General features: G+C 34.6%; 1 protein-coding gene across 10 annotated transcripts in view; it reads left to right on the top strand.

Annotated features, from left to right (window-relative positions):
• The window catches only part of BCLAF1 (BCL2 associated transcription factor 1), a 31,373-nt gene extending 18,045 nt beyond the window's left edge, over positions 1–13,328 (top strand). For 4 of the 10 annotated variants that reach the window (XM_038000842.2, XM_008006922.3, XM_008006926.3 and 1 more), the window contains exons 9-13: positions 1,987–2,162; positions 3,260–3,440; positions 4,728–4,874; positions 10,413–10,625; positions 10,783–13,328. In XM_038000842.2, the coding sequence (XP_037856770.1) occupies positions 1,987–2,162; positions 3,260–3,440; positions 4,728–4,874; positions 10,413–10,625; positions 10,783–10,788 (723 nt within the window). In that variant the 3' untranslated portion in view covers positions 10,789–13,328. Of the gene's footprint in view, positions 1–1,986; positions 2,163–2,295; positions 2,459–3,259; positions 3,441–4,727; positions 4,875–10,412; positions 10,626–10,782 lie in introns of all 10 variants that reach the window. The other 6 variants (XM_038000844.2, XM_008006924.3, XM_038000843.2 and 3 more) reach the window with 3 other exon arrangements.
• The last annotated feature ends 85 nt before the right edge of the window (positions 13,329–13,413 follow it).

Raw genomic sequence — 13,413 nt, 5'->3', positions numbered from 1 at the left:
TAATATCTCTAGGTTCTTCACAGATAACAAGAAGTAATCCCCATGCTACTGGGCATTTTTGATGTGGATTAAGAAATAAGCATTCTAAGAACTGATTTACAAAAAACGTTTGGAACAAAGACTGTTATCACTCTTGGAATATTTGGGGAATGGGGGAATGTCTTTTAAACATGAGAAAGGAGCCTGTGAAAGACATTGAGGGGTCTTGGTGAGAATGGAATTCAGTGGTTAAGGGGTCTCCAATATACTCTGACAATTCAAAATGACCTTTGCCAGGTAGACTAATCTATATCAGGCCATAAAATGTCTAGTAGTAGAAATGTGGGGAAAGATAGGGAACAACTGTTTTGAAGAGATTAGGGGACTTGGAAGTACTGCTTGATTCCAATTCTGGCTGTCACTAAGTACTGTCTACATGATAATTGGAAAATAACCTCTTGAACTTTGCTTTTCTAATTAGAAAAATGAGAATGCTTCTGTTTTGCAGAGTTGTTGAATAATTGGGTTATTTTGAAAACAGGCACATTTGTTACTAGAAGCTATTATGGACAGTGGTAGTGTACAAGTTTAATAGGGCATGCTATTACTAGATGTGGAATCTAGAGCTTACAAATAAGGTGTTTTTTTTGTTTTGTTTTGTTTTGTTTTGCATGGGGTGCATTGATCTTGAAAGAACAGATTCTGAGAAGTGAATGCTTTTTTTGGTTTTTAACTTAACACCTTGGGTTCAAAGTTGTTAATTTAGTTTTCCCAACAGTTTAGTCTGTCCTTATGCTCTGACAGTGAGTATCTTCTCTCCTCATTACTTAGACCAGATTTTGATCCAGAGGAGAAAAAGTAGAGATAACTGATGAATAGATAAGAGGATATGCCATTGGTTTTTATCTTCCTGTCTGGATGAATAACATGTTAATATGTAATTATGTATATATAGTTTGTAATTTACAAAGTGGTTTCACTTATATTATCTTGTTACTTGTGGACTTGGTAACACCTAGGTGAATAGGAAGGTTTTTTTGCTCTTGATTAGATTTTTTTCTTTGTGACTCTGGGAGCAAATAGGTGAGTAGTTGATACCATTTGGAGATACGTACTTTCAGTTTTATGAATGCTTATGAATATTATAGCCAGACTTCCCAGAGTAAATACTACTTATTGTTGAATACTAGCAAGGATGTCCACATTGCTTAGCATCTTACTGATGTATAATTTCTCTTCATTCCTAGATGCCTCTTTCCATCTTCCTAAATTATATAGTATTTGAAAAAGCAATGGAACAAGAAGGAGGTGAATTGTGACCCAGTTAAACTAATGTCCGTTGCAATACCTGAATTGAGAAAGGGCAGTATATGGCCCAAGATACTGAGTACAGGATTGCGAATATCTTTCTGGCTTTGTTTCTACCCTTGTTCAACCTCAATTGGTTTCATTAATCATATTTTACGTGCATGTTATGGAAATTATAGAATTCTTTTGAAGTTTTTTTTTATTGGGTTGGTCAGATTATTTGGGAAGAGCTTGATCATAATGAGGCTTAAGTAATGAGAACCATTATGTTAGGATCTCTCTTTTTTAGGTAGAAGGCTACATCACAACTACAGATTATAACATCTGTATTCAACTATTGAAAACAGCATTTGGAAGGATGAGGGATAATAGGATATGCTGAGTGGAAAAAATATTTGTATCATTTACTGTACAAAAATTTATTATAGATTGTTTTGGATAAAAACCTGCAAAATTCTCAAGATACTTAGCTTTTAATAATTTCCCCAGTTCCACTGCACTTTGTATACCCAAATGTTTAGTAAAAATAATCAAGCACTTTTTAACAAAAAGTAAGTGATAGTATCTTATATGATTCATTATTTTCTGATACTAAAATGCCAGTTTAGAAGCTGGCATAAAATTTAACTCTATAATATGTGTATATATATTTTTTCTATTTCTCCCCTGAAATCTGTATTTTACGTCTGTCTTTTATAGGGAGATAAAAAATTAAGGTGTGACTCTGCTGACCTTCGGCATGACATTGATCGCCGTAGAAAAGAAAGAAGTAAAGAACGGGGAGATTCCAAGGGCTCCAGGGAATCCAGTGGATCAAGAAAGCAGGAAAAAACTCCAAAAGATTACAAGGAATACAAATCTTACAAAGATGACAGGTAATTGTTCAAACTGACTAAGATAGGTTTTAGCTTCTAATTAGCCTTTAATAATTGTCAGCTTAATTGCTTTCAATTTTGACTGTGTAATCGAATGTTTAAATTTAAACAATTAAAATTATTTGTTTTACAGCAAAAATGTATTTGTCTTTTACACGGCTTATGGTGGATGAGGACAAAAACTTTGGAATAGCAAGCTAACACTGAAAAAAAAAATGACAAATTAATGTGTCCTATTATCCAGGCTACATCAGGAGGTTGGACTTCAATGCAGTGCATTTCTAGAAACAGTTTGTGTAAGAACTTTGGTTCGTTATGCTTGATTCCGCACTTTTTCAACTCATAACACCCAGAGTACAAGAATTTTAAACTGATATCTAGTGGTTTAACATGGGAGAGATGGGGGGGAGGAAGGACTAGAAATAGCAATGTGTATTAGTCTTTCAAAATAATATTTCCATGGAAACTGTTAGCAGTGGTAAGAGTTAACCACAGGTATGACCTTTTCGGGTGTTGCATTAAATCATGTAAATTTGATCATCATAGAGGCAAATAGGAACACAAAGTATTATAGATAATCTTTTTCCTTGCTATTCATTAGGTAAATGGTGGATTTTATTTGTGTTATTAAATTTATGGCTGTTATTTGTAATGTCATATGCTTTTTATTTGCTATAATGGTAATATAGCCCAAACTATACCAACTATTTTCACCCAGAGTGTACAAACTGCAGTCATTTTGAAACTTGGCCTTAAGAACATCCTTACTTTTTCCTACTCTTCTCTTCCTTTTGTTAAAGTAATAAAAGATATAAGTTAATTTAAAAATACTAAAGAACTGAACCTTATTCTTGACCTTTACAGACTACTATTTTCTAACTGGCAGGCCCTAGCATGTTTTTCATTATTGATGTAAAACACATATTGAAGGAGAATGGAAACAGACTGTGTCAAAATTTAACACCCAATTATTTTATTTACATAATTTTATTAGGGGATAGTGTTTTTGACTTGAAAAATATCTCTTCTATTGTAAGATTCAGCAGGGTCTTTATCTTTTTAAAAGTAGCACATTTTTTGTTTTCTTTATTTTGCAGTAAACATAAAAGTAGAGAGCAAGATCATTCTCGATCTTCATCCTCTTCAGCATCACCTTCTTCTCCCAGTTCTCGAGAAGAAAAGGAGAGTAAGAAGGAAAGAGAAGAAGAATTTAAAACTCACCATGAAATGAAAGAATACTCAGGCTTTGCAGGAGTTAGCCGACCACGAGGAACCTTTGTAAGTGAAAAAATTATCTTTGATTGTTTGGTAGGAGTTTATCTTAGAGTAATGTACATAAGGAAGGTCATATACATGACTTAGAGATGTTATGTGTGTCATTATTCCTAAAGTCAGAGGTAGTATTGAAACATGAAGTGGTGTTTGAAGTGCTGTCTTCATTTAGAAATGCCATTTTGAGATCTAGAAGCATCTGTATAAACTAGGTACTTTTCTTGACTTTGAGATCAATAACTGTACCTAGTCCTTAAAGACCAAGAGTCAAGGAAAGTTACTGATTGGTAATAACATTTCTTTCATTACTTAGTTTTTGAAAAGGTACCTTAACGCCTTAATAAAACCCCTGTATGTTCATCTCTGTATTACAGTTACATTCATTTTGCCTGCTTTCTTCAAATCCTTGCTTACATGGGTATCAATCATAGAAATCAGAAATATTTCACATAGCGTATACATTATCCCCATGTTTCCGTAAGTCGTTATAATTATTAATATAATGACTTTATGGTAGTGCATCTTCTTGCCTCTTTAATTTCTAGATTCACACTCCTACCTTGAGCGAGTATCTAGTTGGGTTTTGGTGGAGTTCATTAATTAGATAATTTGGGAAAGAGAAGAGCTTTGCTTATATAGTGTTAGGTATGGCTGAATACTTGGGGCTTCTATGTTAATTCAAAGAAATTAGATAACTTTTGGCTAGTAAAAAGGAAAAACAGCTTGATTATTTAAAAATATTAGTTCAGGCCGGGCGCGGTGGCTCATGCCTGTAATCCCAGCACTTTGGGAGGCCGAGGCGGGTGGATCATGAGTTCAGGAGGTCAAGACCATCCTGGCTAACACGGTGAAACCCTGTCTCTACTAAAAATACAAAAAATTAACCGGGCGTGGTGACGGGCGCCTGTAGTCCCAGCTACTCGGGAGACTGAGGCAGGAGAATTGGCGTGAACCTGAGAGGCAGAGCTTGCAGTGAGCCGAGATTGCGCCACTGCACTCCAGACTGGGCGAAAGAGCGAGACTGTCTCAAAAAAAAAATAAAATTAGTTCAGTCCTTGAAAGTACAGTATTCTAACACTTAGGTTGATCATTTCTTCTTAACCTACTCAACTTTTAGTTGGCAGAATTTTTTGCCTATGATATAAAATGGCCATCCTTTTCATCCTCAATGGCTACGAGATTTAGATAGGAAATTAGGGCATATGTTTTTTGTTACTGCAGTAAAATTAGAGTTTGCATGTAACTAAATACCTTTTGATTGCATCACTAAACAACTTTGTTAATGTTAATCAGTTTCGAATTAGAGGCAGAGGAAGAGCCAGAGGAGTTTTTGCTGGGACAAATACTGGTCCAAACAACTCAAATACTACTTTTCAAAAGAGACCGAAGGAAGAGGAATGGGATCCAGAATATACCCCAAAGAGCAAGAAGTACTTCTTGGTGGGTGTTAGACATCTGTGTTTATTTGGTTTGCATTAATTTTCAAAGCATACTAGGTGAATACATTTGAGTACAGATAACCACTATTATAAGAAGATTCACCGTTATGTGGGAAACCTTTTTTAAAATAATTACCCAGATGATTTGAAATTTTGAAAAATGTGGGTCCCTTTAGTCCTGTTCATACTTTCTTGATATTAAACATAGGCTGATCAGGGTAAGCGAAAAATATACCTGATTTGTTACCCACATTCAGAGAAGAACATTATATTATAGTTGAGCTTAATGTTTGTTTTATATCTGTCTATAAGACAGTGACAGTTGTAGAAACTTCACATTAAGATGTACCTTCCATCATCATAGCTATTTGTTTAAATGAAAAGGAGAAGAATTTTTTCAAAGTACGTGTAATTAAGAATTTTAGGGAGGCTGTCAGCTTTCATTGGTGAAAAATCATGATGAAAAATTACAGAAAAATTGCTGCTAGGTAAACTAATTTGGTGCTTCCTGTGGTAGAGGTGCTTTTCCCTCTGAAATAGTTTTTCAAGGATGAAGCTAGAGGTGATAGGTCTTGAAGGATTCTCTAGATAACGATGGGCATTTTCTGCTGTTTGGCATGGGCAAAAGGGTCCCTGCTGCATTATAGAGGTGTACAAGAATATACTAAAACTATTACCAGAAGTATTCATTTTTTCGTCATGACTTTTCAGAGAATTTATGTTTCAGAGACTAGTTCTGAAAACTAGTTGCTTCCATGGAGGAAAATTGTATTGGACTTGAAGAGTTGTTGACTTTTTCAGTTGGCTTTTTATGAATATATTTGAATAAACCTCAATGTCCATGACATACCTACTTAGAGATTGTAGCTGTAGTTTGAAGTGGATCTCTGTTTTGTCTGGAAAAACAATATATTTGTTTCAAAAATATATTTCCATTTGCCTCTTTTTTGGCATGTTAATGACCAAGAACCAAAAAAAAAGTTATAGAGTGCGTTATGCGTAATATTTTCTCAGTTTATGCTTCTCGAGTGGCTTGAATTGACATTCTGGAAAGTAAAAGGCATTTGATATGTAGAAAAATGTGAAAGATCCATCTACTTCTTGGTTCAATAATTTATGTATTAACAGACATGTTTATGGTAGGTACTAAGGATGGAAAGACAAGTAGGTTTATGTTTATGCTAGGTACTAAGGATGGAAAGACAAGTAGGATGTGATTCCAATTTTTGACTTAGAGACTAGTAGTAGAGAAACAAACATTCTAAATATATATGGTGGTTTTTTGCTTTTCCCAAAGAAGGAATAGGTGGATTTTTGCAAAGGAGTGAGTGATTAGAAGAGACTTTTGTAGAGGAACTTGACCTTAATTAATCTTGAGGTTAAGAGGTAGGCAAGTGTACTGCACATAGCAGAAGGAGTGAAACAGCATGGTATAGAGAACTGTAGTACTCAGATGGCTAGATGGTTGGTATAAGTTTGGGAAAATTGAGTACAAGGAGTCACAGTATCAAAGGATCCTAATACTTTTAAGAAAATAGAGTTTTAAGCAGAGTTTACATAAATCATGGGTGTTAAAAGTTAAGCAGTTTGAGAAAATATAGTGTCTGAACTAAAGGGCTAGATTTGAGAAAAAGTAACATTTATGGGGACTTGAATTCAGGGATATTGGTAGTGAGAGGAAGGAATCTAAATCTATAGGAAACAAGCTGCTTTCAAAAGATTAAGTTCTGTTCTGAACAGGTTGAATTTGAAGTTCTTGGGAGAAATGGAGCTGTCCAGTGGATAGTTGGTAATTCAAATTTAGAGAAACAAAAAAAAGTGCTGTAATTTTATAGATCACCATTAAAGCTGTGGTAAGATCACAGAAGAGAAGAGATAAAGACCAACATATCAAAGGTGGGGTGAAAAGTGAGAGAGAGTAAAAATGCCAGAGAAGTAGACCAGGTATGATAGGTCAGGAGGTCAAGAAGGAATGAGAGGTGAACGTGTAGATAGTAATTGTTTACCACTTTTAACAACTTACAAATGCAAAATTTAGGCCTTTTTTTTAAAGGCATTCTCTTAAGAATCTGCTATCCCTTAAAAAATACATACTCGTTTTGGGTTGGCATTTAATTAGGCAGTAGTTTCATTAAGAAGAGTGTCTTATTTTAAGATTTTAGCCATATATAAGTAGCAGTAGTATTTTTATATGTTGCTTTGCTGGGTTGTATTTAAAAATCTTGGTGTCTGTATAAAACCGTACACATTGATTTGCCACAGACTGATGATGTTCACTAGAATATCAAGTAAAATTACACACTGTTTCCTTATAAATCAATTCCCAAAGTTAATTATTTTGGTTTTTACTTAATTATGAGCCATTGAAATGGCAAGTTTGGTTTTCACATGGATAGTTGAATTAAAAAATTTTGTATCTTACATGTAAAAGAATGTTGAGGGAAAAAAAGAAAAATATGATTCAGAAGGAAAGTCTTCTAAAACTAGACATTCATTCCCTTAGGTTCTTTCAGAACAATTGACCAGTTTAAGAGAGTTTGCCCATTTGGATGAAACATTAATACTTAGAGGCCAGGCACGGTGGTTCACGCCTGTAATCCTAGCACTTTGGGACACCGAGACAGATCACGAGGTCAGGAGTTCAAGACCAGCCTGGCCAACATGTGGAAACCCTGTCTCTCCTAAAAATACAAAAATTAGCCGAGCGTGGTGGCGCGTGCCTATAGTCCCAGCTACTCAGGAGGCTGAGGCAGGAGAATCGCTTGAACCCAAGAGGCAGAGGTTGCAGTGAGCCAAGATTGCGCCACTATACTCCAGCCTGGGAGATAGCAAGAATCTGTCTCAAAAAAACAAAACAAAGCTTAGTAATAATAGGTAACATTTATTAAGCATTATGTACCATGTTCAGTGCTGTTGTGAGTGTTCCGTACGTATTAATACTTTAAAAAGCCTTTTGAGTTGGGGCCGTTATTCCATTTTTGTGGATGGAAAAAACTGAGGTACAGACTGAGCAGCTTAACCAGAGTTATGTGGCTAGTAGCAGTGGGGTCAGGACTTAACTCATTGGGCTCCAGAGTCAGGGTTCTGAAAGGTCTTGTTTGTACTATTTGTTGTCCAATACTGAGTTATAGTAATCTTTGTTGCGTTCTTTTCTGAAATTTCCTATCTCTAAGATTTGTTTTATGCAAAGGTGTGATAATGTTTTCAATAATAAAAATTCCAGGAAAGATACTAGTTTTAGTTAGAACCTGAAATTCTATGGAGTGATGAGTGTGAAGAGTTGGAGCAAGTGGGAAAGTACTGAAGATTCTCAGTGTTGAGTTGCTGCCTTCAAAGGAAGAGAAAATCCCTGGTGGGGAAGGGGGTTCAGGATTGGAGTTTTGGTAATTAACTGTTTGAAACTTGATCCTTGTATAGAGAAGAGAGAAGATGATTCAGAAGGTCTTGGTTGTAATACAGACTCCTTTGTTAACATGTTCTTAGCTGTGTATAAATATCTAACATCTGGCCCATCTTAATCTGAGATAATTAAAATTTAAAAATTTTAATAATGAGATTGAAATCTTCGATATAAAACTTGAGTATTAAGAATATGTCTAGCATCAAAAATCTCAAGTAGCTGCCAGGATCCCCTACGAAAGACACAGTTATTGTTTAGGTGCTGTTGTGTTTACCAAGTTTCAGATGATTGTATATTAAAAGCAATGGCTAGTTTAACCCCCGTGTTTAGCTTTGCCATTGGCTTTTCTGTTTCTGCTAACTCTTAACTACCTGGTGTGGTAATCATATACTGCCACCAGGGAAATGTGTTTTATGGGTGATGGTCACAAGGGGTAGAAGAAAGGGCTAGCTCTGTGACCTTGGGCAAGTTACTTAATTTCTCTGTGCCTCAGTTTCTTTATTTCTAAAATGGGGATAGTAACAGTATTTTAGAGGGTTGTTGTGAGAATTAGATGAATAAGTACATGTAAAGTGTTCAGAACAGGGCCAGACCCATATTACACACTATAGAAACATTATTGCCACCATTTGTTGAGTGCTTGCTTGTCAGACACTGGGCCAGGCACTTTCTACTGATCTGTGTTCCCTCAAGGAACATATTATTAAAATGAAGTAAATTCTAGAGAGGTTGCCCAAAGTCACACAGTTTGTGGTGATTGAAATCCGTGCTTCTACTCCAAAACCTCTTCCCAGAATCCATGGCATATTGTGTAAATATCATAAAAAAGCTCTCAAGAGTTGGGTATGCTAATGTGATAAGGGAGCATGAAATTATGTAGTCAAGTGGGCATTATTTTTAGTGACAGGCTGTTTTAAAGTAGTTTATTTTGGGTTTGCAATAAACTGCTGTATTTAAATTTACACTTTTGATAGTTCCAAAATTCATTATAGAGTCATGTACACCTCTACCTAGTAATCTTTGAATGGTTTGATAAAGATAGATTATTAGCAGTTGGTAAGTTCTCTTTCATATAGCCTGTTAGTTACCCATATAATTGAACTTTTCAAGTCATGATGGGGGTTAATCAGTTAAATGAATATGTCCAAAGGCAAAGTCTTATGTTTTGGGGAAAAAAAACTCATATCACATATTACGTAAAAAAAGTTTTAGTGGCTTTTGGATGATTGCTCACTACTAGTACTCTATAGATTACACAACATTTTGTTTGCATTATACTGCTTTTCTCATACAGGGGCATTTTGCTTTATTTCTCATTTTTGTGGGTGACAAAGTTAGTAAGTTAGCAGTTAATTAAATTACATACAGGACTCCCTTGGCCTTTTGTATGAATATAATACCCATCTCTACTCATCTACAAAGTCTAGTACTTTTCAGTTTTGCAGATTGTTTTGCTTAATAGAACAATTCATAATTTGGGGAACATCTGTATTTGAATATAATTAATAATTAAAGCTGGGATGTGATAACTGCAGTACTTTAGGTTGATGAAGAAGACCTGAGTGAGGTGTTAATTCTAGGGACCATGTCATGATTTACCGTTGAAATTCTCTAACCCACAACATTGATATGTACTATACATTGATCTAGATTTCAATCTCAGTATATTTAAAATCTACTTTCATATGTAAAGTATAAAATTCATACCACCAGTTTCATTTTAGTGAATGTTAGTGATATTTTTATGACTTTCTGCCGCATCTTTATGACTAAGATGGTTAGAAATAACCAGAAAAACTGGTTATTTTATCTCATTGCATTTGGTGTAATAAGTGGACTTGGATTGACATAATACGAAAACAATACTGAGAATTCTAAAAATCAGTGGTAATTTAGCAGTTGAGATTCTCCAAATGATTGGGCAACCCTCAGTGCTTGGGTTGCTAAGTAGTAAGATGTGGTTATTCTCTTGACGATGGAATATATTTTTGTTGAAAAATGCAGTTTTACTGGTTTTGTTTTAGAATATTACCAATCTCATATATCCAATCTTCAGAAGATTAATACTGTGGTTTATGATTGGAGAAATGATCTTTACAAGAAACATTTCATTGACAATTGTTTTTAACCTTTCTGTAGCATGACGACAGAGATGATGGTGTGGATTATTGGGCCAAAAGAGGAAGAGGTCGTGGTACTTTTCAACGTGGCAGAGGGCGCTTTAACTTCAAAAAATCAGGTAGCAGTCCTAAATGGACTCATGACAAATACCAAGGGGATGGGATTGTTGAAGATGAAGAAGAGACCATGGAAAATAATGAAGAAAAGAAGGACAGACGCAAGGAGGAAAAGGTATAAAATTTCACCTTGTGATTCTGACAGATTTTTTTGGATACAGGTTTGGTGGGTGAATTAGTTATTTCATTTTTAGGAACAATTATTAATATGGTTCCTTTTCACTCTCCACATCTTGTGTTAATCTTTAATTTTTTTTTTCTCTCTCTTTTAGGAATAATAAATAAGTAAGATTACAGCAGAGCAGAACTTGCACCCACCATTTTTTTTTACCTGATTTTTGTTTTCAAATAAGAATGTAAGCATTTTACTTAAATTTTACTGTTTGCAAGTAGTCTGTAGAAATTTTGTTTTAAGTTTTCAAATATCTTGAGAAATAGTAGACTGTATGTTGAAAATTGTACTGAAATAAAGTAGAAAATTGTTACGTACCACATTTGTAACTATCAACTTTTAAAAAAAACTTTTAACGTTTTTGTTACATGCATTGTAATTCTGCTTTGTCTATAAGATACGGTCAAGTACAGCTCTGTGAAAGTTCTGATTCTCTTCCTTCCCTGTTTGTCAATGTTTTATTCTGAAGTAAACGTTAGCTCTACATATAAATCCTGGAACAGAAATTGTTTATAGAGATTACACTAATTATTTTAACTGTATACATCTGCTTAATTTGAACACACTACATTGTAGGGTGACTAATTTTTGAAGTATACCACAGACAAAAGGTTGTTACTTTGGTAAACTAAGCTAGTTTAACACTTGAGCAAATGCTTAAGAAGGAATAAAAAAAAAAAAGCTTTGCCAATAGCTTAAAAGTACAAGCTATTAAAAATTAGATTGAAAAGTTTTGAGAAAATGTTATTTTTACTGAAAGCAAGCAGTGGCCTATAAAAGAACATTCTTAGGAGCCTTTTCTATTTGTGTTCAAAACCGAGTGTTCTCTTTCTATTCCTATTTGATAGTTTGAGTCATGGTCTTAGATATTAGCTATTTGTGAGAGGAAACTGGTTTGTAATAATACTGCAAATAGAAACCCCATTTCTACTGAACATCCTAGTTTTAAACAGAAGAAAAACTGTAATCCTGGGGTTGGTATGGAGGAGGTTTATCCTGCAGAATAAGTTGATACATTAGTACCTGATTTCATATCTTACATATTTATTTGAGCTGAACATTAGTTTGTAGTGTAACTATTAGTAAAAATAGAGAAACACAACATACTGTTCATTAATAGTATTTTAAGAAAATTGTTTTTCAAATGTCACCAATAAAAGTTTTGGCAGGAAGCTTGTTGCCGCATTGATCTAACTTGTTCCCCCCCCCCGCCCCGACCTCCCCCCTTTTCAGTTGCAGTTTGTAAAATGGCTTTTTCTTTTTTCTCTTCAGGGTTCTATTCTTCAGGTAGATAATTTTTCAAATGTGAATTATCTTTTGTGTCTATATATTGATAGCTCTTAAAGGAGTGAAAATCTAAAATATTAAATTTCAATGTTAAGTCTATCTGCTTTATGGGCATATATAAAAGTAGACACATTTCATTTGTTAATTTAGTTGTGTGTGTGAAAAGGAGCTAATGCTTATTCTGTTACTGTAAACTTTTGAAGATCTTAAGTGTATTGCTCTTTCATCTTAAAACATTTTCGAGGATTTGCAATGCGTCTAGCACCTAGATTACAGCCAGGGACGTTGGTTAAGAGCTGTTGGAAACAAAACTAAAAGCAAACTCAACATATGTGATGTTTATGGCCCTCAGATCCTTAGTATTGTGTGATTCCCCCCCCCCGCCCCCGCTTAACATGTCTTTCTGAAATTGTCTGTTAAAGCAGAGGAAATATCTGCCAAAGGAAGTATGTATTGCATTAATCAGGACATAACTGATATTTTCCTGTTCAGAATAATACGTGTGAAAGCAACATGGATGTGATCCCCAACACAGAATTTTCATGACCCTTTTATTGTATACAAATAAATACATAACAGTTACTTGGTTAGACATCAAATCTGTGTGCATGACTATGTGCTTATCCACCTAATAGGTAAAAGGGGATTTGAGAAATTATTTAATAGGGAGTGGAAATAAAGCTACTTAATTCCTGTGGGCAGGTTATATTTTAAGTTCAAATGCACTGCTTTAACCTTTGGTTACTTTTATTCTATTAAACAAAATTGAGGAAAGAGTGTTATACCAGAATATAGTAGGCTAGGGTGATTGTAAGAACTCTGTAATAGAATGTCATTATGGATGTTATCTTTTTCAGATCAAGCATATAAAAAGTAGCCTGTATATTTTTTTAAAACACATCTTAACTCCACACTTTACGACATTATAAAAGTTGAATGGTTCCTCTTGGCAAGGATATTTGCTTACAAATGCTAGGAAATAACTCATTGATACCTGCGTTAACATATTTTGCCTAGAGAAGGGCAATAAAAACTGAACCAAAGGATACTTCCAGAAAGGATTAAGAAAGCTGTTTAAGAAGGCCATGACTCTTTAGGTGTGTATGTGTACCTTTCAGCATCCTAGGAATTTTTATATTAAAAGCAAAACGTTTTTCCAATTACAGTCTACTTCAAGGAATTACTGTTGTTCCTTTTGTCACAGGTAAAATCAGTGTCGGGAATTATAATTTGAGAAAAATATTACCCAGTAAGTAACATTGAATGTAGATGGCTAAACGATTCTTACTCAGTGTGATGTATAATGCAACAGGGACCCTTGTAAATTGTCATACGCCAATAAAATGTCACAAATAATAACCGCTGTTGTTTGTTTACCTGTGTCTGTTTCACACAACTTATTTCTATGGCCTATTTTAGAATACTAGCACATCTGTTAGGGAGA

The sequence above is a fragment of the Chlorocebus sabaeus genome, chromosome 13 (genome assembly GCF_047675955.1).
Source record: "Chlorocebus sabaeus isolate Y175 chromosome 13, mChlSab1.0.hap1, whole genome shotgun sequence".
Taxonomy (NCBI): domain Eukaryota; kingdom Metazoa; phylum Chordata; class Mammalia; order Primates; family Cercopithecidae; genus Chlorocebus; species Chlorocebus sabaeus.
This window is presented reverse-complemented; position numbering and strand designations above follow the sequence as displayed.